Below are 24,505 nucleotides of genomic sequence, written 5' to 3' on the forward strand. Positions count from 1 at the left end.
TCGCCAAATCCTGTGATCAAACGGATGCAGAATCTCGCCAAACTTGATTAGATGTGACCAGAAGACGCCCGCCTCATGCAGAAATGCCGCGAGAAGATTGATTGTTCTTCCGTTACCTGTACGCTGCTGTGCTCGAAATCGCTTCATCCTCGTGCTTCTCGTGCGCTGCTCTCAATGCGTCTCTCGGAGCACCAGAGCAACGCAAATTCTCACTCCCGGTAGATTGTCCGAGGGACTTGCAGCCACAGACTCATGATACGCCCCTCCTCCCTGGTCATTACCAGAATCACACCTCGAGGGATGTCTGAGATGACCCCCCTTCCCTCAAGCCTAGGACAATCTGCGGGTGGATCCGTGGAAAAGGAAAACATGGAGAGGATGAGAGAGAGTGAGAGAAGAAACAGGGCTAGATCGCTGCGAGCTCACGGCAGGCGCCTCAATCCCTCGGGGCTTGGCTACGAGAAGGGGTTGGGCCAATGGAGGATCTTGACGAGCGAGACTGACTCTGATCGAGACCTGCATGGGGTGGCATGTCTGGCCGAGAAATTGGGCGGCAGAGCGCCCCCTCATCCCCAAAAGTGATCAGCCACGGTAACCAGCAATTCTTCGAACGATGGAAGAGAACATCATTACAGGACTAGGGTGGAGGGAGTGGCACCTCGTATGCTTCGCAGCAGTGCAAGGCCTTATGTTAGTGAGCTGCGACAGGGTCGTGCGGTTTGGGATTGAGTGGCCAGACATGCAGTGATGTCGTCAGTCTCGTATCTTTTTTTGCAGAAGCACCGCTGTGTTCACCAATCTTGGGTGTGCAGGAAGCCCAGATATGATCAACTTCTGTCACCAAATTGCAAGCTTGTATTGGTACGTGGTCGTGGGAAGCGTCAAAAATTGAAGCTTCACGTGGATCGTGCCCTTCGTCTGGTGACATAGCCTCCAGTAAGCAATGCTGAGCCAAACTCGCACAGAGCACGATTTGCATCCCGTTGCTTCCTTCTCGGGGGCTTCGAGGCGGGAGAGAGGCGTCTGGTTGGTTGCCAGTTATCTGGATCCAACGCCTCACGGCTCTGGTGAGATCACCGCCCGATGATACAGCATGGGCTGGAATTGTTCAGGCGAATAGGTGATCCGCGACCGCTGCGCGGGCTGTCAATGACGCTCGCTCGCTATTCCTACCGGGAAGCCGACACTCACAGAGCTGGGCGAACGAGGGTGCAGCAAGCAACCACCGTGTGCTGAAGCAGTTTGCATCATCTGATGAGTATTCACACTCAAGATCATGCGGCTTTCCACTGCTCTCTGTCATCGTTCTGGTCGGTGTACGGGTGCATGCATGGATGCCAAAAGGGGGGCCCTCGGCGGGAATCTGGAGAGTCTCTGGTCGCCAAGTCTACATAGTAGTGCCCATCCACTTCGAGTGCGACGGCGCGGTGGGAGATGTTCTCCCCGGAACCCTGGTTTTCGCAGTGCAAGGTCGATCGGACGCGGACAGCAAGGTTATGCTTGCAGTCGATCACTGATCGCTGGTTATCCCCGGCCAGAAGCCGCCGAACGATGCTCCGATGGGGCGCGTCGTCAGTGTCGTTCGTCCGAAAGAGCGCGAGGACGAGCGTGGCATAAACAAACATGCGGCGGTATGGGAGGGTTGCGAGCCGCTGCGGGTAGACGTACCCAAGGCGCGAGCAGGCCACAAGGATAGGGCGAATGAAACGAAACGTCAGATTGCCTATGTATCGTGAGCATCCAGATTGGATGGGCTTAGTTTAGAGCATCCGTCATCTCTTTTTCCACGTGGTTGCAAATCAAACAGACTGAATGGTGCGGTTCATAAGTTGGACAGGTCCAATTGTACGGAGGTAGAAGAAGCCGCTGGGAATGGGACTGAAGACGGGCAGTCGAGATCGTGACCGGCAGTTTCACGGGCCAGCCAAGCCATTGGGTTGGTGACCCCGTTCGCCCGCTCCCCCGTACGAGAGCTGAAAGCGACTGGGATCCTGAAAGATCTGGGACCACGGCAGGCTGATTCTCTGTTGCTCAAGATATCGCCATCAGTCGCACGGTGACCCACTGCGTCCGCGACAATACTATGGCCTGTCATCATTGCCATGTTCGTACTGCAGCCAGCCGTGGGGGCCTCCCCTGGTCATGTCAACAGGTGACTGTCGGTGGGTTGGTGATGAAGGTGATCCTTGATGTCAGGACAGACCGAGCGTTGACCCGGAAAGAATTGCCTTGACCGTCGCTCTAGCCATAGCCTGGTCATGGAAAAGGCCGAAGACTGAACTTCCTCTTTCTTCCGAATTTCAATATCAAACATGATGGGCCGGGGGCATCTCCACGCCAGGCCAGCTTCTTACAAGCCAACCAACCAAGCTGACACCATTTAGCGCCACGCAACGCCCTCTTTTCTTATTTCAACAACCGCCCCACTCTGTTAATTATTTGGAAGCTTCTTCTTGGCAACTGGACAGGACACGAAGAAGCCGAGTCCAGTGTTCTGGGCATGGCTATGCCCGGTCCAAAAAATTCGGTCGTGTCACACGTCCAGGCTTGCGAGACCATAGACGACACAGCACGGTGCCAGAGGCACACTGATCCTCTGGAAATCCTACGGCAGCCGCTGTTTTTCTTTCTTCTGGTCACTGATTGGTCACACACGCCTTGCTGCAGGATCGTGGAAAAAACCGAGATGAGGTATGCCGACGGCAACTCGCAGAATGCCACAGAGCCATCCTGTGCAACTAAGCCATTTCCACCTCAAAATGTTGTACCACAGACATGGCTCTCGTTCTGGTTGCCATGAGATTCTGTGACAACTAACGTTTGCCATATTGGTTACAGGGGACCAATCGACACAGACAGGCGAACCTGGGGTTACTGGGTAAGTTAGACCTGAACCTGGGGATGTCAGAAAACGGGGGTTGACTCTGAAAGCCCCCGATCAACTTTTCTGCCACATACGTAGGTATCATGATGCTAAGCGCGTTCGGAATTCTGGGCTTTGCCAGCAGAGTAGGACGTCCAGTTCCAGTTACAGTTGCTTGCGCCTCGTTGTTGGCAGAAGCTGTGCTGGTTGATTCGAGAAACAGAACCCAACAAACGGGAGCGCACAGGATCGGGTGCTCCATGCAGCAACCCAAGCTTCTTACGCTGGCTGCGAGCCAGTCACATCGAAAGTTGTTTGGAGCCTAGGCAAGAGCATCTTGTCGACAGACGCCGGCACAAGCAAGCCGAGTTGGCACACCCATACCCAGCGGCCGGGAGCAAACAGTTGAAACAAGTCTTGATGTGCCTCTTGTCTTCGATCCACGGGGACATCATCCAGGCATCCAGAGGGTTGGGTCGCGGAAGAGAAATGGATTGGTCACGCCCCACTGCTATTGTTGTACAAACGGCCAAAGGTGCGAGCGGTATAACGTCTTTTGGCGAATGCGCATGAAAACGTTGGTCTCGCCTTGGATTATTTTCAAAATTGCAATCCGCACCGACTTGGCAGAAAGCATGGACGGCATGCTTGTCGTAGTGTCAGTTGATTTTCGGCTTCGCTGATTCCGTGCTTGATGGGCAATGACACATCCCGTTGCAGAGGAAGCGACCCTCCCGAGCGCATGCATGCAAGCGAGGCGTCACATTTGGCAACTTCTGCCTATCGTCAATCGTGGCAGAGTGGCAATCTCGATTCCGAATTGAAGCAATGTCACTGTGATGATGTGCTTCCCCTGTGAGGGCAATGTCAGATTGTTGTGATGACATCCATACATAGTGGTGACCGGAACCCGAGGGTATGGGTGTGGCTGCGGTGCTGACCACAAGACCCGTAAATGGAACAGATTAGCGAGGACCAGGACACCACAGCAGCGAACATGCGGACGCGCGTTAGGGAAGGCTGTACGCCGTTCTGCAGCGGCATGAAGCCAGTCCAAGCTGAGCTCGACTTGAGCTGAACATGGGCTAACACAGACGACATTTCTGTGATACCCGGGGCTGTGAGCTGGCCTTCCCCTGGTTCCCAGCTGGCCGACACCCCTGGACGGCGAGCCAATCGAGTTGCCCCAAGCATCACCGGCAATATGGCAGACTCCCGCACCTGACAAAGAGGTTGTACAGCAGAGTCGGGGGACAGACGTTGAGAAGAGTGCAGCAACGGAGAAATCAGGTCCTATTGTCGTGTAGGAAAGCGCGAGATCTGTTAGTGAAATGCTATGTTCGTGCATGATCTTGAGAAGTGAGACCGGCTCTCATCCTGTCAATCACTTTGTCCATTGCGGGTAATGGGTGGCTGCAGGCTCGATTGACAATGGCGATGCCGCAAGGAATGACGGTTCGATTGCTGCATTTCGCCAGCGTGACTGGGATCGCGTTTCTAAGCCATGATCCCTTGCTTCGGAACCGATGTATCGATATCATTGTGAGAAGCCGACAGAGTGCACCGAAGTCTTCGGCTGGCCGACGTCGGGGTCTTACCGAAGCCACAGCAAGGGATGTCAATAACCGAATTGGCTAGGGGCCGGCGACCCGTAGTCCCAGAGTTGGGTCCGAAAAGGCTTTTCTTCCCACTAAGCGGATGGAAGACGTGTCAATGATACCGGTGCGTGGGAATCAACACGGTGCTTGTATTTGACACTGATTGGCAAGTTTGAAGGATACTGCGTTCGCGCAGAGAGTTCTGGGGATAAGGCGTTGTTGCAGTTGCCGTGGTTGTGCGACTGACTGATAGACGCACGTTGGCATAGGGTGAGGGGCCTGCGCGACCTGGATTCCTTAGTGATAGTAACGGGCTGCCAAGCTAGCTGGAGTCATGGCCTTTTGGGACCTGAGCCCGTGGACTTGGGCTTCCCGCCACGAGGTGGGCCAGAGGAGGAATGTCTCGCAGATGCAAAACATGAGAGTGCGGATCGTAAGGTAGTCGACAGTGAATCTGCAACATGCGGGCCCAGAAACCGCAAACTTTGAGAGATGGAAAGACCGATCGGTAAAGTAGCTATGTGGTACTGCTGATGGCTTTACAACAATGCTTCTTCCCCCCCTTTTCTTCCTTTTCCCCCTGCCGGGATGACTTGCAGAAAGGGACGGGCCAGTTGCATGACAGGGAAAGGTCGGGGTGCTGGACCCGAACAAGACGGAAGGAAAGGCAACCGAAGGCAGGGTAAGCGGCGGCAGAGAAGACTTGTCCTTTGGTTGGACGAGATATTGTGCAGAAGTAGAGTTGGGCGGAGTGGTACCAAGATTCCAGTCGTAAGACGGTAAGAAGCGAGAGAGGACGGCGGTTTGGCTTGTGGCGGGTGAGATTGCCGGGATGGCCAGGGTTTCCGGGGCCATGGTAGAATGTCAGCCAGGACAGACAACATGGCGGGCGGGAGACAGAGACAAGCAAGGAGACGTCTCAACTCAATCAAGTCGGCTCCGGATCCATCCATCAAGACAAGGTCAGGGCGGGAGAGGCGATAAGCGGCTTTGTGAGGCGGGAGAGGTACGGGAACGAGAACGGACGAGTGTTAGGACGGCGTCGGGGCCCAGGGACGGGGCGAGCTCGATTCGGCGGTTGTCGGCGACTTCTGGTGGTTGTGCCAGGAGGAGGACGAGGAGTTGTGGGCAGTGGGCCAGTGGCTACTGCTCGGGGTGATACGGCCGTATCCGAGGTGGGTGCGGTGCGGTATCCGGGGGTGTTGTTGGAGGTCGCTGGTGGTTGGCGTTGAGGGTGATTGCGCTGGCGGTTTTGGGCAGTCGGCCGACAGGCGTTTCCCCAAGGAGATGGAAGCGACAAAGTGTCGGTATCGGCAGTGGTGGAATCAAGTGCCGGAGAGACGCATGCGGTGAGGCTCGAGGTGTTTCCGTCATGGTGGATGCTTCACGACAACGGGCGACGGAGAGAGGCTTGGAGGTGACGAAAGACGGATATTCGTAGCGAGGGTCGAGGCCATCTAGGGATTAAGGGCACGATTGGTGCAAGTTTAAGCGCGACGGCGGTAGCAAAGGCAATGTGAATAAGGATTGAAACGGCGGACTGCAGAGGGCAGTTTCCTCCCTGTCAGTGCTCGACATGGAGCCCGCTCTTTTGCGCAGATGCGTGGTGGTGGTAGTGCATGTGCAGGTGAGGGTGTGTGGGTGGTGTGTTTGCGCACTCGCTGTGGACCTCCCTGTCTGCAGGCGGGGTGCGGGAAGACGAGAGATGACGGCAGTGTCGAGGGAGTGGCAGAGGCGCGTGCCATGGCCATTGGACGGACATAAGATGCTGGGCCAGGTTAGGAGGATGAGAATGTGTAGTGGTTCGAATGGTTGAGGCCGAGGCGAAGCCATGCTGTGTGGTGATGGTCGAGGCGGAAATGCCAGGGGGGGGCCTACCGCCCGGGACCTGCAGGACGGGACTCGATGAGGGAAAAAGAAAGCATAAGAGGGGGGAAATAGACCAGACGTTTGATGGGCCGTCGCCGGTCAGTCGCGGTGAAGGCTCTGCGTCTTCTGGGATCGGTGTAAGGATACGGTTGCTTCTCGCGGGCAGGCTGCAGGGTTGAAGGTGTGGGATAAGAAAGTGAAGATCAAAAAAAAAATAAAAAAAAATGAAGGGATTCACAGAAGATGACGACAAGGCCGGCGAATGGGGGAGTGCATGAGAGGGAGCGATGGGCTGAGAGGGCTGAAAGACCAGGCAAGCCAAGGGGAGCAAGGTACCGCCGGATACTGTACCTTCCCCCAGGCACCTTCTTCCCCGACTGCTGGCAGGCGCACACCACTAGGTAAGGTAGTGAGGTAGGTGCAGAGCAGAGCAGAGAGCACCTTCCATTCCATTCCTGAGAAGGACCCCCTTCCCATCCACAAAGATCATACCAAGTAACCACCTACCTCACCTACCTAGGTTAGCAGCTTCCATAGCACCTCAGCCAGGACCTTGATTAGCGCGTCCACAGCGGCTATCCTGAGCCCATGTTTGCTGAGACTGGTCTGATGTCTAGCACAAGCTGCCACTGTATTTGGACGACCTCGTGCCTCCCCGTCCCGTCTTCTGATGGCGCTCATGGCGCTCATGTCTGTGCGTGCTCTTCCACGCTGCCACGGGAAGGCAGGTGCCTACCTACCTACCTACCTACTTGCCTACCAACCTACGTACCTACCTCACCTTAGCCTTCCCGTGCCTGCCGTGGAAGGTGTGCGGTGCCACTGGGTGCCTTCCTTACCTGCCAGAGTAAGGCAAGGACGGCAAGGCAAGATGGGATTTTGCAAGGAAGCCTCCTCCATCGTGCCTGCCTGGCAATCTGGGTAAGCCACACAACAAGCTCAACCACACCACCAACTCTGCACTTTTACGCCTCCTCATGTCCCAATGCTCTCTCTATGGCTACATTGCAATGGACCATCTTCCCCTCACCTGCGGTGCAGACAGAAATTCCACTCTCGACTCGACTACCTCGCATTACCCTACAGGGCCACCGCCAACAACGCAACACCCACGAAAACCGCCGTCGACTGCACCCTGCTCGCTGCTCACTGCTCACTGGTCGCCTGACCCTCGTCACCGCCAAAAGAAGTCCCGCAATTGCGTCCGTCTTCCCTCATCACGGCCGTATCACCATCCTATTCCGCCTCGGAAATCCTGTCATCACCATTCGATCCCTTCTGCACCTCTGCTGCCTCCATCTGCCCTGTCACTCGCACCCTGCCTCGCCCCGTCTTCCACTAGCAAGTCTGGGCACCAATAACTCGCTTGGGGCACCCAGCCCATCTGGCCGATCTCTGGCAAGGGCCGACCCTGCACCGCCTCTGCTAGCCGTCGATCTACGAATAATCCCCTACGCATAAGCTACCTTACCAGTACCCAGCCTGTCTGTCTCCTCTGCGCCTGGACTTGAACCTGGACGTGGACCTCACCGAGGGGGGAGGTCAGACGCGCGAAATCACAAATCACGTCTGCTACGAAAGCAGAAAGTGGAAGGCAGAGTGCACAACACCAAAGCTTGCCTTACTTGACGCACTCAGCCATTACAACCACTCCGCCTTGGCCCGGCCACTTGGACAGCAACACGGAGAACCGAGGTGGCTTTATCTGGGCGTGCGTGGGGGACACTACCACCCGCTCCTCACCCGCTCGCTCTCCTGGGCTTCGCTACCTACCCAACATACCATCTACTAACCTAGGTACCTACAGCCATCAAGCACCACCCTCGCTCAATTGGCTGCCTCTGCTCTGCTCACTCCCTCTCCCTCCCTCTGCCCTCTCCCTTCAACCCTCGCACTCGTCATTTTAGTCCAAACTCACAGCCCGCCCGATACAGATTGACCGAGTACATGCTTCATACACTATCAGAAAAAGCCTACCACGCATATGCCATGGTAGCATGAAGATACGAGCCATCCTCATCCATTCGCTCCATCACACAGACATCGGCCCCAAGAACCATGTTTGGGCCCGCGAGGAACGCAGCAGCCACCTAGCGCTATCTCGAGACACACCGAGATGGTCCATTTCAATTGCAACTTCTCCTCTTAGGGCTGAAGGACTCGCCGCGTTGGCTTCCCTCACCATCTGAAGTCCGCTAACCGGCCTCTGCCGTTGGCTCAAGCGGTGGCCGGTTCTGCTTGGTCGTTTTCCTTACCTGACCAGTCCGTCTGCCACATCACCACCATACCTGACTTAGGAGAACCACCGAATGCCTCGGACTTGGTTTCATGCCCTATTACAGATCAGGTGCCGCCATCGCCGCCAATCTCGTCATTCTTCCAATGACACTTCTTCCATTCCTCAGAGGGTGTGATGCTAGCATTTACCGCCGTCAACTGGAACTCCTTTTGCGTGAACATCTCAGATCTTGTCCCACCCAGCCTGCCGCCACACTTATCCACACACGCTTGTACATACACTCGCACGCATATTCTGTCTTTGCGTGCTGGGGAATGCCCAGTTACCCGTGCCGCTGGAGACACAGATGCGTTACCAGCCAACGCTACGTTGTCTTCGTCTTCTGCCTCGCCCCGCCTTTTCAACTGTCGCTTTCCGGTACTTCCTCCCTCGTCACTGAACACAAAGAATAGACAACGGTGGAAGTACCAGGCCAGACGAAAGCAGTGTATTGCTGGGTTGTCTTCTCGCGCGGGAAAAGTGATCGTTCGCTAAACTACTAACAAGTACTTCCAATACGACGTCTAAACGTTGGTACTCGCTTGTACCGTGGTGAATGGCTACACCAAACCTTCCGAGGAGACAACACCCATATCAAAACCATATTAAGCAGATTAAGCATGGCGAGTCCGGGTACTTCTCGCCGCTTCCAAACTGTCTACGTCGAATATAAGACTGCAACCGTTCCCCGGGTATCGTGGACGTTGAGCCATCCGTTCGCCGCCTGGGCACTAAAATCTCTTCGCCGAGACTAGCAATCGAAAATCCGATCTTTTAACACTTGTTGGAATCGATTCTTCCTCCCACCCCATCGTTAACTGGTATCGGACGTTTGCCAAACACCCCGGCACGCCTGGGTTTCTGTCATCAGCCCATTCATTATATCCCAGTACGCGCCTCACGCAGGCATCAGTGTTCACTTGCATCGAGCAAACCCCATCAACTCAAATACTCGTGCATCTGCCTCAGACAAGAGTCTCACTCTTGGTGCCTCTCCCCGATATCCACTAGGAACCGGCCGACGCCAGCGCACCCACATTGTTAGTCGACTAGACTTCATCTCAAGAGATCTCATCCAACAGGAGCAGAGAAACGAACAGTACGTCCGTGCCTGACATGACAGCGAGACACGGGCACTACGGATAAAAGTGAAGTTGACATGCAGCGGTAGACAGGAACAGACCCGTCTATTCCCGGACGAGACAGCGCGAGGACCACGAGCCTTGCCGAATCCGTGAGTCTTGAACTCTCTTTCTGGACACCCTCCACGTTCCCCCATGCGAGCCAGGCCAAGTGCTGTGTCTGTTCAGCTGCGCCTGAAAGAATAGAAGCGTCGTGATTAAGAGGGGCAGCGAGTATCGTCGTCGGCCGGCCGGCCTGAAAAATGCACTCAGCGCAGCATGGCAGCCCGTGGCAACAAGTCCGCCATGCCATGCGCGAGACCCGTAACGACACCGCCGTTGGGCAAGCTTGAACATCATCGGCGTCAGCGGCATGGCGACCTCGGTATCCGCACCATGCACTGGCATTGAGGAGGCTTGCTTGCCTCGGTGACGCCACGACTGGCCCCCAAGTGTGGGATCCTCTGCAGCTTGGTCATTGAGACTAGGCCGTTGTGGCCGTTCAGCTGCGCCGGGGGCCCTGCTCGGGCAGAAATGACGGGGATTCGATCTTGTTCAATTTCCCGGGTCGGGAAGATGCCAAGCTTTATTCTGGCTGTCCAACAGGCGTCGCCGCCTGGCTGCTTCCCGTCGATCATCCCGTCTCTGGTGCAGCAGTGTGCCTCATCCTGTTGGCTGCAAGGGGGTGTGGCCTATTGTGCGCGATTGTCAACAGTCCACCAAAGGCAGAGGAAAGCCGGCTTGGGTCTTGGCTGGACAGGCATCTTGAGCACGCTCGATCAAGCTTTGGCTGGCTGGATGACTGGCAAAAGAGACAGAGGCAGATGCAGAGGCTCACCTGCGTCTTCTGCCCCATCGCCTGTCAGTCAGATGATGCTCTGCAATGTCAATCTGCGTCGATGGAGTTGTCAAATCATTGACTTGACCCAGCGAAGCTCTTATTCACCAGCGAGGTTGCACCCGCGCTATTCTCCAGCGGGAGGATGAACCCACTGATCGCCACCGGGGCCGAGTGCCTCACCTGCACTATTAACATATTGGGCTGACCAATTGGTAGTGATAGGACGCATCAAGAGAAAACCAACCTAACAAGACGGGGGCCCAACAAACGAGACAGACCAGGGGAAGCAAGGCAAGGCAAGGAAAGGCAAGGCAGGCCAGGGAAAGCTCCGAGATCAACCCCAGGCGGAAACCGAAACAGAAACAAGAAGAAGCAGGCACTCGTGCGGGGGCACCAGATAGAGACCCAAACAGACAGGCTCACTCGAACTCGAAGAGCAAGACCCTGGAAGAGAAACGGCGCCATTTCATCCTTGGCTTCTCTCTATTGATTTCAGAGTCTTTCATTTTTCTGGCGTTGCGGGTCAGTGCGTGCCGCATCCCATTTGCAACTGGGCTTCCATTCGCTGATCGTGACCAGAAGCAGACACAAGAAGAAGGAGGGAAATAAGCACGCAGTCGGGTGCGGTACAGTAGACAAGACGTCTGGCGCATCTAATATCTTTTGACAGCCCTTCTTCCCGTCGGGGATAATCTGCGGCCGCTCCACACCAGCATCAGAGATCGTCATTTGGCAGATGCGCCCCGGGAGGCCAAGTATCCGAGGCGAAACTGACGATTGATTGGACTCTAACTTCCAACGACTTTTTCTTTCTAGCTGCCCATAAGGTTGCGGGCTTGAGATCTCCATCGGCTTTCATCTCGGCCGCGAACAACGCCGGACGAACCCAACGCTCTCCGCAGGCTCTGTCAGCTGTTGGTTGCTGGGCGCTTGATTTGTGGTACCAGTCTCGTACTTTGCGCCATCTGCCAGAACACGAGCAGGGAAAAAAAGAAGCGAAAGGAAAAAGAGTGCTTCAGAGACACACCAGCTACATACACGAGAGACAAGCTCTACGCGCATCTCGGGATATCTTTGGTTGTATCAGATGTACGTCTCATCTTCACTTTCATGTGTACCGCGCGCTGTACCTGGTCACATCCCTTGGTGCGGATCTCCCGGTCTCCTCTTTTTACTCAGGCCTACCCTACTTCCACCGGTCCCCATTTACGCGCCCAGGGTATTCGCACCCTTCTGCTGCCCTCTTCAGCAAGGCAACTTTCCCTGTTGGGCACTGTCCTTCCTCACATCCTCACATCCTCACATTGCATCCCGCGGGAACCCTGCTTGGGGGCTTCCTGACCTTGTTCGCAATGTTAACCTTACCACGTTACGTACTGCCTGCTCTACGTCCACTGCATCATCCATCCATTTCCCCTCACGTTCCCATGCCATCTCCATCCCCATCCCCATTTGTTCCCCAGTCGAAATGGAATGGCAAGACGACCATTTGTGGCACCCCGGGCATCAGTTGCAATGTTTTGTGGTGGCTTCTCTGGGATAGGTCTGCCGGTCTCGTGTACATGCACTCTCCTTGGTGTATGCACATCGTTGACAGGTCGGCCTGGTGCAAGGTTTGGAGGCGGACGGACGCATGCAAGGGTTCAGCCGGTCGGTAGTATCCAAGCCAGATCCAGTGACACTGGAGCACGCCGCTTGAGTCCCGATTGCACAGGCTACTGCCGCTCCCTCCTTGCCGTTAGACGTCCCCCGGTTCGCCCTAATTCTGGCCACATGCCATACGGCCATTCCCATCCCTCTTGTTCATCCCATCCCACCCACTTATTGGGCTCGCTGCAGCTGCTCACAAGAGCTATGGCCAATCACGCTAATCCATGGTTCGCAGACGTCGACACCGACAGCTTTCATCTCGTCATCCTTTCACGCCCATTCTCCAGCTTCAGACGCCCCCCTTCCCTCAACCGCTCGCTGAAGCTCTTGCTTTTGGGCTCAAGCTTAAGCCCTGCCGTTGTACCTGGCTCAGTCAGTTGAGGTGCCAAGCATAGAGCAACCAGCCGGGCTGCCCACCCTCCTCCACTCCTTGGCCTGTCGACTTACACGGCAATCTCGCGCCAGCAGGGCTTCCGTGTGTGAAGTGTGAGTGACTAGGCCACCAACTCTGTACATATCTGGACGTATACGTACCGGGGGGTGACAAGCATTGTCCCGGTACTGCGATTTTTGCTCTTTCCGCTGCGGTGCGTTGCCCATCACGGCGATCTCAAGTAAGTGCCATCCATTATTCCTTTTTTTTTCTCCTCTCGTCCTCACCCTTCCTCTTTTTTTTCCCCTTTCCTGCACTCAAGTCGGTCTCTATGGACACCTAATCTTCCGTCTGGATTTCTGCGGCCCCCATCATTTGTCATTTCCCGCTTTCTCGCTGTCGGCCGTTGCCTTCTGCCCTGGCGTAGTTCTTCTCCTTCGGTCTCCTTGCATGGGGGCCCCTCCATTGCTTCTATCGCCTCTTAGAACGACCAACCCGTGTCCGGCCCACGAAGGGCACCGAACGCTCAAGTGCCTTTACGGTGTCCAAGTAGCGTGCCAAAGGTGCACTTGAACATAGTGACAGCCCTGTTCCCTTGCCCACCACTAGCCCCTTCGGCCTCACATCCAAGCATCCCCAAACCCCATACCACCTTTGCCAGCTGAAGCGGTCCCACGTCCATCATCGTCTACGAATACAGCCACTCAAAAACGCGCAGCATACCTCCAATGAGCGACTGACTACGGTTCCCCCACCCTTTCTCTTCAGATCAATGGAACCTTGCAGCTCATAAGACACCTGGAATCTCGCATCTCAACGGCGGCCTTATCCCTGCCTGGCACTGTCATCCTCTCTCCTCTCTACATCGAATACAACATACCCTTTCTCTCGATACTCACTCCATACTCCATACCCGTACGCCCCTCTCTCTCCCCTCACCTCCCATCCCCACAAATGTCATCCGGTCTTGGAGCCTTGCTTGGCCGTCTCCTCTTCCTCCACCACCAAAAGTCACCCGCAGCCTAGACTATCTGCACTTGCCAGGGCAGAAAACAGAGCCTTCTCTAAAAAGAAACGACGAGGGGTGATACCGTAAGGGAGGGCCGTCGGGAACCCCAGAGCGGAGCTATTGGTGCGTGAGCTCTCTGTTAGTGCGGCAAGCAGAGGAAAAGCAATATCCATCTTCGCAAGGTCCCTGTTCCTTCCGCGTGGATCTGCCCATCCGGACTTTTGTGTCTATCGCCACAGACTCGTCGTCGTCTATCCTACCTTACGCTCATAACGCGTACCTGGGCCTGCAAGGAGAGACCGGAGTAACTTGCTATCTATCTGTCGACCTCTCCAAGAAATGCAACACCAGTTCCCCGTGCCTCACCAACATTCCTCATCTACCTACTTCACCCCCGCAACAAAATCAGCGACACAGTCTGACTTTCTGAGTCTGCGTTTCTCCCTCTCGCCTCCCATCTCTTTCTCCCCTTCTATCATCCTCCACATCTTCGGCATTGTCCACCGTTTCTGTTCATGCTCGTCTAATATCCTTGCGCACCACATCTCCACCGGCTTTGGTAGGCCTCACAAGTTGCCTCTTCCTTTCATGCCAAAGGAAATGCAGTAGTACTGCGAGACCTTAGGCTTGTTTCCATTGAGGCCTGTTTCTAACTGCTGCGCCTTGGTTTTGCGAACAGGTTCGTTGCCAGTCTGCAGAACGAACGAACGAACGAAGCACGGCCCAGCTCCACGGGTTCGGCATCGCGAACCACAGCAACTCGTTTGTCGACAACTCCGAGCCGTGATTGGGTCTACTTCTCGCGAACACCCTGGTCTCAACGGTTGAGTGCGTGATCCCCTCCCACTGCGCACACCAGCTGCAGGACCACGAACTCCAGCAAGAATCCGATGCGGTTCGTGCTGCGAGCTCCCGTGTGGCCAGCAGTTCCCGCCAAGCAATGTCGACTCTGAATCTTTCGCAATTTGGCTAACTTGCATTCCAGGAAACCAGCCCTGGCACGAAGGCCTTTCAGTCGGTAACCACCGCGCTGGAATCTTTGGGTCCTCCCGAAACTCCATTTCAGATTTCGGTTTGCAAGCACTCCAGCGACCAATGACAGGTGCATCGGTCTGAGTCTTTTGCACGCGATATCCACCGTCAAAGAAGTGGTACTGGTTTAAGATCGCCGGCTCTGAGCATTTTTCTCAGCCTTCTCAGATCGCTCGTCTTCCCAACCTGCACTTTTCGTCTCTCTCGGCCTGCTACTCAGCCGTGACGACAACTTTGCTCCCTGGTTCCAGTCGCGTCAACCCTCCGAAGGCCAATTCAGCCGATCTACCAGTTTCCTGGCGCCACTCGCCAGCTCGGAAACGCCATCCACATATCTGAGTACGGTGTCTCAAACTACTGCTGGCGGGAGAATCTCCTAAGACTGACTCGCCTCTATTAGGGATCCTCCCTTTCCTCGCACTTGGCCTTCATTTGGTAAACAAGACTGGGCCTCACTTTAATCACAGCAATCTCAAGACATATCTCTCCCTTTCTCCCTTTGTCCCTCGACGGTCCCACAAGGCCATAGTCTCCTCCTGTCGTTGCAACACCGCTCCCGAAACAGTGGTTTGCATTTTCCCGGCGCCAGACCAGACATCTTTTCCCAAGTGCACCCTTCTCAACAGCTTGAATGTCTGCTGCGAAGTTTGAGTGTGCTTCCTACAAGCATTTCGAAGTGAGTCAGCCCATCATCAGAGCACGGAGCCGAGCCGCTCCTGAGACGTTGCTGTTGGTCGCACGCAAGCTTGTTCTTGCCGACGGTATAGAAGTTTGAAAGGCTGACAGCTCCTCTCTCCCTGAAGCAGCCCGACTTCCACCCCCAGAGGCCAATCATTATCGGTGAGGAAGGCCTCGACTCGCCCGAGACGGTGACCCTCAAGTACGAAGAGGCGGTTGCGAGGGCAAACGGAGACCTTCGGGGTGATTCCCCGCCAGGTGGTCTCCTCCCCATGTCGCACTACGGGAAGCACCAGCCAGGCCCAATCCACGGTACGTTTTCTTCAAGCCAGTGAGCTGCATCAATCCTCCTGAGTTGATCGGGAGGAACGATTGTGTCGGCGGAGCTGGTGGTTGAAATAGTGCAACTTGGCTGACATGACGTGATGTTTGCAGGGTACGACTCAGCTCGCGGATATGAGGAGGCGGCCTATCAGCAGTATGGCGCGCAAAACTATCCCGCCCAGCATGGCGGCGCGGCTCAACTCACAGCGGCTCAGATGAACCAGGGAGCATTCGCAGCCAACAATGCGGTTGCACCATACATGGGAGTCGGCAGCGTTGACTTGTCTGTGGCCTCATTCCAGCCTTCCACTGGTGGCGCCGGCACGAAAGTGCTGGTGAAAGTCTCTTCGGCGTATGATCTGCTTGCGATGGCACCTTACTACTTTCTCGTTTTCGGGACGAAGAAGGTCCCAGCAGATCCCATTCAGGACCCTCAAGACAACGGCAGCTTGTTGACTGTCTCGGCGGATGCGCCGCCTTTTGTGATCACCGGCTGCCCCAACGAGAACGTGCCAGTCTCGCTGGTGATTGAGACGGAAAACCATGAGCACTTCCAGAGTGCGCCTGTGGGCCAGTTTGTATATCACGAAGCACCCCTTGGAGGTCCAGGTGCTAGCTCAGAAGTCATCACGAGGAAGGTCTCCAAGTCACCTGAGCAACAACATCAGTCACCCAGGTCAGCAAGCACACAGCTAGGCAACGAGTCTGCTACAAATACCTACGACTTCGCGACAGCTCCGCAACAGCCCACGCAGTCTCCCTATGGAAGCAACTTTCCGCCAGACAGCAACAACACCAACATGCTCAGCGCGTACCGTACCAACTCCTTCACGGATCAGCATTATCCGCGCGCCGTGCCGCCGCCATTGCGACCACCGATGGCCGGCTGGCAGGCGTACGGCCGAACACCGGGTCCACCCATTACGCACACACAGATCTCGCGCCCTAGCTTGACTCCCCTTCCCATGCCTTCCGCTACGACCCCCCAACTTGTGCGAACCAGCTCCATTCCCAGCTCCCCCGGTGGAGGACAGGGATCAGGATATAGCCACTGGGGCTCGTACTCCAACAAGGCTGTGTTGAAAATCATGGGAAAGCTCGACAGCATGGCCGTGGATTGGTCTCCAGAGGAATGGTCCAACCGGAGACGTATCGTTATGTTCAGCAAGAAGCAGTCGGGTTCTACACTAACGGCGAGCTTCAGGGCTGTCAATGTCAATGAACGGCCGCCCAACAGCATTTGCATCAGCTGCATTTGGTGGGCCGAGAAGAACGAGTGCTACGTCACATCCGTCGACACAATCTATCTGCTTGAGCAGTTGGTCGTGGCTCCAGCAAGATTCACCGTCGAGGAGAAGAACCGCATTCGTCGCAACTTGGAAGGTTTCCGCCCATTGACGGTCAGCAAGGCCAAGGCCGACTCGGAGGAGTTCTTCAAGATCATCATGGCTTTCCCGAACCCGAAGCCGAGAAACATCGAGAAGGATGTGAAGGTATTCCCGTGGAAGATTCTGGAGTCGGCTCTCAAGAAGATCATTGGCAAATACAGCGCCAGTCCGTCGTCGACTCTTCCCGCATCTCACCTGTTGACACCTACTCCCGTCAGTGCTTATCCGCCGCTGCCGACCCCGCCAGCTCCAACAGTCGCATCGGACCATATCAGCGCTTATGGTGTTCCATCGCAGGTGCACCATGAGGCTTTGACATCGCCACGTTCGATTACAGGCAGCACCCACAGTTGGCCGACTTACTCAACAGGACCGCCGCGGACACTATCGCCTGCGCTTACAGCTGTCTCCCCGCGTCAGTCGGGTCTACGTTTGGCGGCACCTCTCCCAGCTGTCACCGGCTATGATAGCCGATCGATGACTGCTGGCTCATACGGCAGCGGTCTGCATACCCCGATTGGAAACCAGCACACGCCTCCACCGGCTCCCGGCCGATGGGACACTGCGATACCTGCCATGCACGCTCCCACGACGTATGCGGAACAGTACCAGTCCATGACTGCGCACCATGCCCCTAGCCATCAAGTCTATGGTGGTGTCGGGTACGGGGACGGGGCGCAACGGGCATGAAGCCGCGAGGCCCATGGTCGGGAGGAGAGGGCATGGCCGTGGACCAAGTGAGCGACGGCCCCGGAGACGAGAGAGGTGGCGTGCTTCTGCCTCGTGTCTCCTGAGGCGCAAGCGTGATAGCCTGGTATGAGAGGTTCCCGCCAGGGTTCTTGGGAGTGAGTCACTATTACTGCTACTGGGGTGTGGCACCAAGACTGGATGGTAGCCGCGCGTGGACGAGGCATGGGGACAAGAGGAGGACGGTCAAGACGCTCAGATGGAAGAGGAGGTCTCGAGAGACGTCGTTGGAGCGAAGTCGTACGTCGTCGACTTGATTGGGAGGGCATTTGGCACCCTGGACGGCATGGGTTGCAACGCAATGAGAGGAACAGAGACGAGTTACACTGCGGCCAAAGACAATGAGGGTGTGGTGGTGGGACACTGCGGTAGGGGGTAGGGGTCCACGGGTTCCACCCCGGTCTCCCCTCCGGTGTCGTCCTGTGTTTTCGGTGTGGATGGGTGGGTCCCGAGGGGCTGTCAGGTGTTGTGGCGCAGACCAATCGACTCTCCCGAACGGCATCCACCTTTCCCGAAATAGACGGTCAACGCCCCGCTTTGGCCGGCCGATGTGCCAGCCCCACTCCCCCGAACATGGACGGCGGCCTTGTGGACATGGGAGATGCCACTTTCTCCGACGCAGCATCTCTCTTCGCCTTCCATCCCATCTCTGTCGTCTGCACGAAAAGTTTACTTTGGGGAGGCGGGGTCTCTCCAAGGTTGACGGTTTGCATCTGCAGCTTCTCGCATCGACTTCAACCCCCCGGAACATACTCACCGCCATCTTCAACCACACGCTCTGGACCGGATTCTCCATCGCTCTGCGTGACGCCTCGACTGGGCTTATCGCGACCGACCACCTTCATCTGCACCTCGATAACGCATTCAATCCCAAGCCCGCGATACAGCTTTTGATTGGCTGCAGTATTCGTGCATGATGGGTTGGGGGTGTATCTGGTGATCGTCTCTTGGAGGGGTAGCCTGCATCCGTCCGGCCTGCATGACGTACATCATCTGCGTCAAGGACCTTTCAAATCGACACCGCGCCAAAGCCGCCTGCCTCTAGCACCAGATAACTCCCGTTCTACGCCGTGTATCGCCTGAGAGCCCCCCCAAGTCAACTTGGTTCCGACCACTCGCTTGCCTTCCCGCCATGCCTCTTCGGCCGTGCATTGGCGTACCCGTATGCTTGTCGATGGACCCAAGGGCTCACCCGGACCATTCACATGAGGTGTCGAGCTTTATGTTGACACCCTTCTTCAACTCGGTTGCAGGTCGGGAAAGATCTCGTCGCGGGTTCAACATGGAGCGCAAGGCCGCCAAACAGTGAACAACATAGGTTGGAGCAAACAAAACACACCCACCAACTGAGATGGATCTGCCTTGGCATGTTGTTGCTTTACGAACGCGGGTGGCGCGGCTCACTTTATTCTGGCGCAGCTGTTCCGACCCTCCATTTCCAACTCCAGCTCCATGCTTGAGCGACGCTCTCGACCTCGAGATCGACACTACAAGGGCGCGAGCTGGTGCACCTCCCGACAAGGACACTGTCGACGACGCGTATGACGATGGCTCGTCTTTCTTGGCACCTACTTCCCACACCGACCAACCTCTCTGCCCTCCACCTCCGCCCATCCTCGTTTCAGAACTTACAACAGCCGGCGAGCTGCTTTCTTCGTCAATAGAGGGATACACTGGCGTTTTACACCCGGACCATTCGGTGATAGACCTGTCTGCATGGCGCGAATCTTTACCCTACACGATCACTCGTTACCACCTTACATGCCGACTCAAATCGACTAGCTCTCCAACATTACGACCTTCCTAGCTCTCGCAGCCCCGCGGTCGAACCATTATCGGCGTGCCCACGGCATTTCGTGAAACCCTACATCGCTTATCGACACTACCCTTCGGCAATCTCATAACTGCGCAACTATCATCGCTAACTACATCGCGTCACTCTCTTAAACCCCTCGACCATCGCACCACACAACCCCCATACAACGATCTTCCCTGCACCATGCGCTCTCTCCTTCTTTTTCGATACATTTCATACCAATCTTGCATTCATCTTGGCTTTTGATTCTTCTGTGTTTTTCAAGCGGATGCTCTGGTGAGCACACCGCCGGCGTGTTTCGGGGACCGGTGATAGAATCGGGGAAGCCTCTGGATAAGGTCATGTAAGAGGGGAAGATCTCCCCTCAGGTACAGGTACAGGTACAGGAACACGGACACAGGTACAGGTACGGCACGGTACGGACCGGCGGTTTCGGGGTACGGGATACGGGGATACAACATCTGGTGGGCTGCACATAGCATTATACCCTTCGCTTTTGCTTTTACCGGCTTGGGAATTGGGTTTCTGGTCTTGTCACATATGGGATAGTCTCCTGATAATCATAATCGATTGATATCTTTACATCTCGTCCCCTTTGAAGTGAATTTCGACTTTGTCGACGATGCATGTACTAGCGAATCGTGATGACTGCCTCCGCCGCGACGGTGAATTTTGCCGTACTACCGCCGGCCGCTGAATCACGACCAAGGCCCCGAGGAAATTCGCAGAACCGGGCAAAAGGCTATATAACGACGGTCATGAGCAGACATGAAAGTCGAGTACTCTGCACCTTCAACTAGGATCCTCATGCAACGTCGACGCTGACATCTCTTCAGTATACACACATCCCAACCTCCACCGAAAACACAAGACTAACCTTCAAGATGGCGTTCGATGGTGTGACCATCCTACTTCTTACCATGTACATTGTTATGGCCGTCGCCTGCATCGGCCTCTTCGCTTTTATGCTACTGAGGATCAAGGCCGAGCGGGCAGAATTCGACCGCCGGCTGCAACAGATCGTGTCTGACAACGACCTAGTTGAGGTTTCCGAGAGCGTCTATAGACAGGGCCAGCAGGCTACTGAAGCGGCGCCTAGCCAAGCAGAGAGACAGGCCTGATGTCTTGCAAAAGGTTGACGAACAGCGCAAGGGAAATCGGTGATGGCATCTGCGGGGAGATATAAATAACAATGAGAACACGTCTCCGCTAAAATCAAACAAAGTCTAGCTAGATTCAAGTCATTCGTCTACACGGTCTTGCGCCCCCATAATGCTCTTTGTCCGGTTCCTCGCCCCCAAGTTCATTCCTGCTCCAATTGCTGATCATCCTGGCCGTCCTTGTCGTCCTTGTCGTCCTCGTCGTCCTTGTTGTCCTTGCCGCCCTGGCCATCCTGACCAGTCCCCGAGTCTGAAACCAGTTCATACCCCGGGCCCGCTCGTTGGTAATACGTTTCGATTGTTTCTTGAGAGATTCCGAACGTGACTTCCAAGAGTTTCTTGAGGCTGCTGATGAAGCTTTCATTTAAAGTGTCGGCCTTCCTGTGCAATGGGTGTACTTGAACATCCATATTATTCAGCTTCTCTCTCGGGATGTGAGAATGTTCGGTCCATTGAAGTTTCTCCCGGCTCCCACTTCCATCTCCGAATTCGAATCCCAGGCGAACGAATAGATCTTCGGCATTTTTGTACGTGATCTTTCGTTTGGTGCTATGATCCCCATAGATGATTTCCATGGTCCTCCACTCTTTCTTCCTGATCTTGTTCGTGCCTCGAAGAGGGTCGGCTGCCATCAGATCATTGAAGTGCCTCTTGTAGTCATCGCCTCGCTGGCACTTTGCAAGTTCCATGGTCACCTTCTTGAGCTCTTCTTTGCGTATCATGCCGTTGCGAGTAGGCATCACGAACTCGGTCGGGGGTTCTTCGTAGTTGGCAGGCCGGAGGTTGGTGATCTTGCCGCAAATCTTTGTGACATTAAATGTGCCTTCCTGAAAGCGGATACCCCCCTTGTCGAATGCTTTCCAGGCTTTTAAGAATGTGGATGGATGAGAGGAGTGTCGAGCGGTCGCCTTGGTGACCCTGCCCTGGGCATTCGCTCTCTTTTTCTTTCGAGCCGGCCTCTTTCCCCTTTCCTTTTCCTTCTGCGGTTGCGAAAAAGTGGTTCTTGCTATTAACTTCTCACCACATTCATCTATGTAGCCGGTAATCTCTAATACTTTGGAGCCTGGGAAGTCGTCCTCCTTGATGATCTTGACCTCGCCATAGTTTACTATGGGTGTTGCCAGTGCCGAAGCATCACTGTGCGGTACCTCGGAGTAGTCGAACATTGGTTCGTCCTCTATTACGTCGAAAACATCGTTCTGCATTCGAAAGTCTTCGTCAATGTCTTTGATACCGACCGACATCTGCAGTTCGTTAAAAGCCTGGCTCAAGATGTCGACCGAGGTCTTCTGCGGACGCCAAACGTTTCCAGATTCCAGCCATGTGGCAATCTCGGTCCAGAAGCCGCCTAGCCATTTCTGAACCAACCCAAAGGGTCTGCTCTGCGACTCGGGCAAGCTTGGATGGTAGTATGTCACCCCAAGAAACCAGTGAACCAATCTCAGCGTCTCTTGATCGATATGCTTCTCGAAGGGAAAGTGGTCGTACTCTTTCAAGAACTGCCAGATAGGACTTTTCTCCCTTAGATATATCATTTCGTCGGTGGAAAGATCGCCCCCGAAAGGCTGCATGGCTTCCATTCTCTGACTCAGCAAGCCAGCCTCAAAGATTGCCGTGTAGTCCTCGCTGACCATCGGCTGAACTCCGAGAAGGGCGTGGCGACGCCGATCAGAATTCATTTTCTGGATTATCTTGGGCAATCCGATGCGGCCTATGGAGTAAAAGGACGAGAGGCCTCTGTGAACCACATCGGTTGCAAGTCTGACATCCTCCCATCCCTCAACGTTCAACGGTTGCTTGTAGCCAGCCACCGCAGAGAAGTCCATTTTGAGACGGCCTTCCCTCGGGAGTGTCCACTGATCTGATGGGGCTTCGGGTCTTAGATGATCCCAGGTTTGGGTACGGCGGAAGTAATCCCTGATGGAGTGAGTCGCGAGCAGACCGCCGTGATCGAACAGATGTCTGACATGTAGTGCGGCGATCCAGCGCGCATGGAATCCCAGATCAACCCAGGCGTCCATGACGGGCCCCTGCACGTCCAGTTGCTCGATCCTGTCGTCCAGGTTGATGTTCTCGTCCTCGGCAAGCTCGCGCAGTCTTTCTAATTTGTCGAGCAGGCATTGCCACATTTCAACTTCGAATACGGCTCGCCTGATAACTCGTCGGATGAGATCGTTGACCAGTGCCTTCTTCGCGTCAATATCTGTGTTCGTGACATGCGGCAAAATGCGATATTCGTCGTTCTCGTTGTCTGAAGAATCCGTGATATGGCCATAGTGTTGGTCGTATTGATTCTGAATGCTGCGTCGGAAAACGGCCGGATCATGACACAACTCTCGCAGTTGTTCCTTTGCGAAAGCCACTCGCTTCTCCAAGCGGGATTTGAATTCGACATCCCAGCTTGACGAAGTAACAGAGCGGGGGAAAAACTGGCCGCTGGTAACCAGCCCCTTGCCGACGGCATCGAATCTTAGAAGTTCCGTCGGAATTGTCTCCCAAGTATGGGCCTTGCAAATGGGAAGATGTTTGGACACTGGTTGACCGTTGAGATCTTCGCCCCGGCTTCGCAGCCCATCAACATAAGCCGACAAGTCCTCGGCTACGGCTTTGACGAAGCGCAGCGTCACGGCCTGTATTGCGAGGACCATGATGCCTTCTTCCCATCCAAACAGGAGGCCAGCCTTCTTCAACCGCGGGAACAGTCCATCCTTCGTGTCCTCGCCTGTGGGGTCCTTGAAGACGACAGCATAGTCGTGAAAGTACTCACGTCTCTCGTGAGGCTGTTTCATCTCCAGTAGCTCAGCCTCTGGTGGAAAGCCCATGAACCAGTTGTCGTGATAGGCCGGGACACAGAACTTGCCAGCCCTTCCAAGGTGACAGCCTTCCCAGTCTGCACGAGCAAAGACTCGGGGGTGGTTGGCGATGCGGTTGAGAATGAGCGACCGAAGAATTTGGGGGTCCGAAAGGTCCTCTTGGTTGAGAAATGGGAGCATATTTACTCTGTGTGTAACAGACCAATTTTTTCCCACCTGCTCCTTGGCGTGCTCCTCGGCGTACTCGTGGAGATGAAAGAGTGAATTCCAACGCTTGCCACCGCCGGGTCTTGAGAGTGATTCCAGATACACGGCGTCGTCAACCGACCTGCGAAAGCATTCGGTGACATCGATATCGCGGCCTTCGGGGAGAGAATAGTCCTTGCCAAACCAATATGCAAACCAAACTGCGGCACCTTCCTTAGTCTGAGTCGTGGGAGATGATGCAGTCTGGTGCCTATCTGACGCATTAGAAGCAAAGGACCACCACTGATCGAACAAGTTGAGCCAAGACCGATTGACAATGTCTTTTAGCTGAGCAGCGTTGACGTGCTCGAGAAGGCCGGTAAGAATGTTTATGTTTAGCGAATTCTTCAATGCGCTGGCATCCCCCCATGCTGTTTCTACCTCTGCCATCAAAATCGTGGTCAAGTCTTGTGCAGTCTCCTCATCGGAGAGAAGATCAGGAATCCACTTATCGATGGGTTGATTCGGATCATCTTCGTCGACGGTTTGATTTGGATCCTTGGCGTACGGATATGAGAGAGCGTGTAGATCAGAGCCAGGGTAGTCGTGCTTGTATGGACAGTTACCGACAGATTTTGTCCATGGGTAGCCCGTGAAGAAAGTGTACGATGTGTGCGACCTGTCCATATATATAGGTTCCAGATGTCTGTGTCCCTCAGGGAGATGTAATCTTAGCAGCTTGGACTTCATCGTGGGACT

The 24,505-nt window shown here is 55.1% G+C and overlaps 2 protein-coding genes across 2 annotated transcripts; one reads left to right on the forward strand and one right to left on the reverse strand.

Moving 5' to 3' along the window:
• Positions 1–15,265: 15,265 nt before the first annotated feature.
• On the forward strand, positions 15,266–17,714 carry GCG54_00014168 (uncharacterized protein; the record flags this gene model as incomplete). The annotated part of the gene is made up of 3 exons (XM_045414009.1): positions 15,266–15,395; positions 15,421–15,624; positions 15,748–17,714. The coding sequence occupies 3 exons, from the start codon at positions 15,266–15,268 to the stop codon at positions 17,712–17,714; spliced, it is 2,301 nt and encodes a 766-aa protein (XP_045269113.1).
• Positions 17,715–20,890: 3,176 nt separating this feature from the next.
• GCG54_00014169 (uncharacterized protein) lies at positions 20,891–24,496 on the reverse strand (the record flags this gene model as incomplete). The annotated part of the gene is made up of 1 exon (XM_045414010.1): positions 20,891–24,496. One exon carries the CDS (start codon positions 24,494–24,496, stop codon positions 20,891–20,893), a length of 3,606 nt encoding a protein of 1,201 aa, XP_045269114.1.
• Between the last annotated feature and the right edge of the window lie 9 nt (positions 24,497–24,505).

This window comes from Colletotrichum gloeosporioides, assembly GCF_011800055.1.
Source record: "Colletotrichum gloeosporioides strain Lc1 chromosome Unknown consensus_14, whole genome shotgun sequence".
In the NCBI taxonomy this organism is placed as follows: Eukaryota; Fungi; Ascomycota; class Sordariomycetes; order Glomerellales; family Glomerellaceae; genus Colletotrichum; species Colletotrichum gloeosporioides.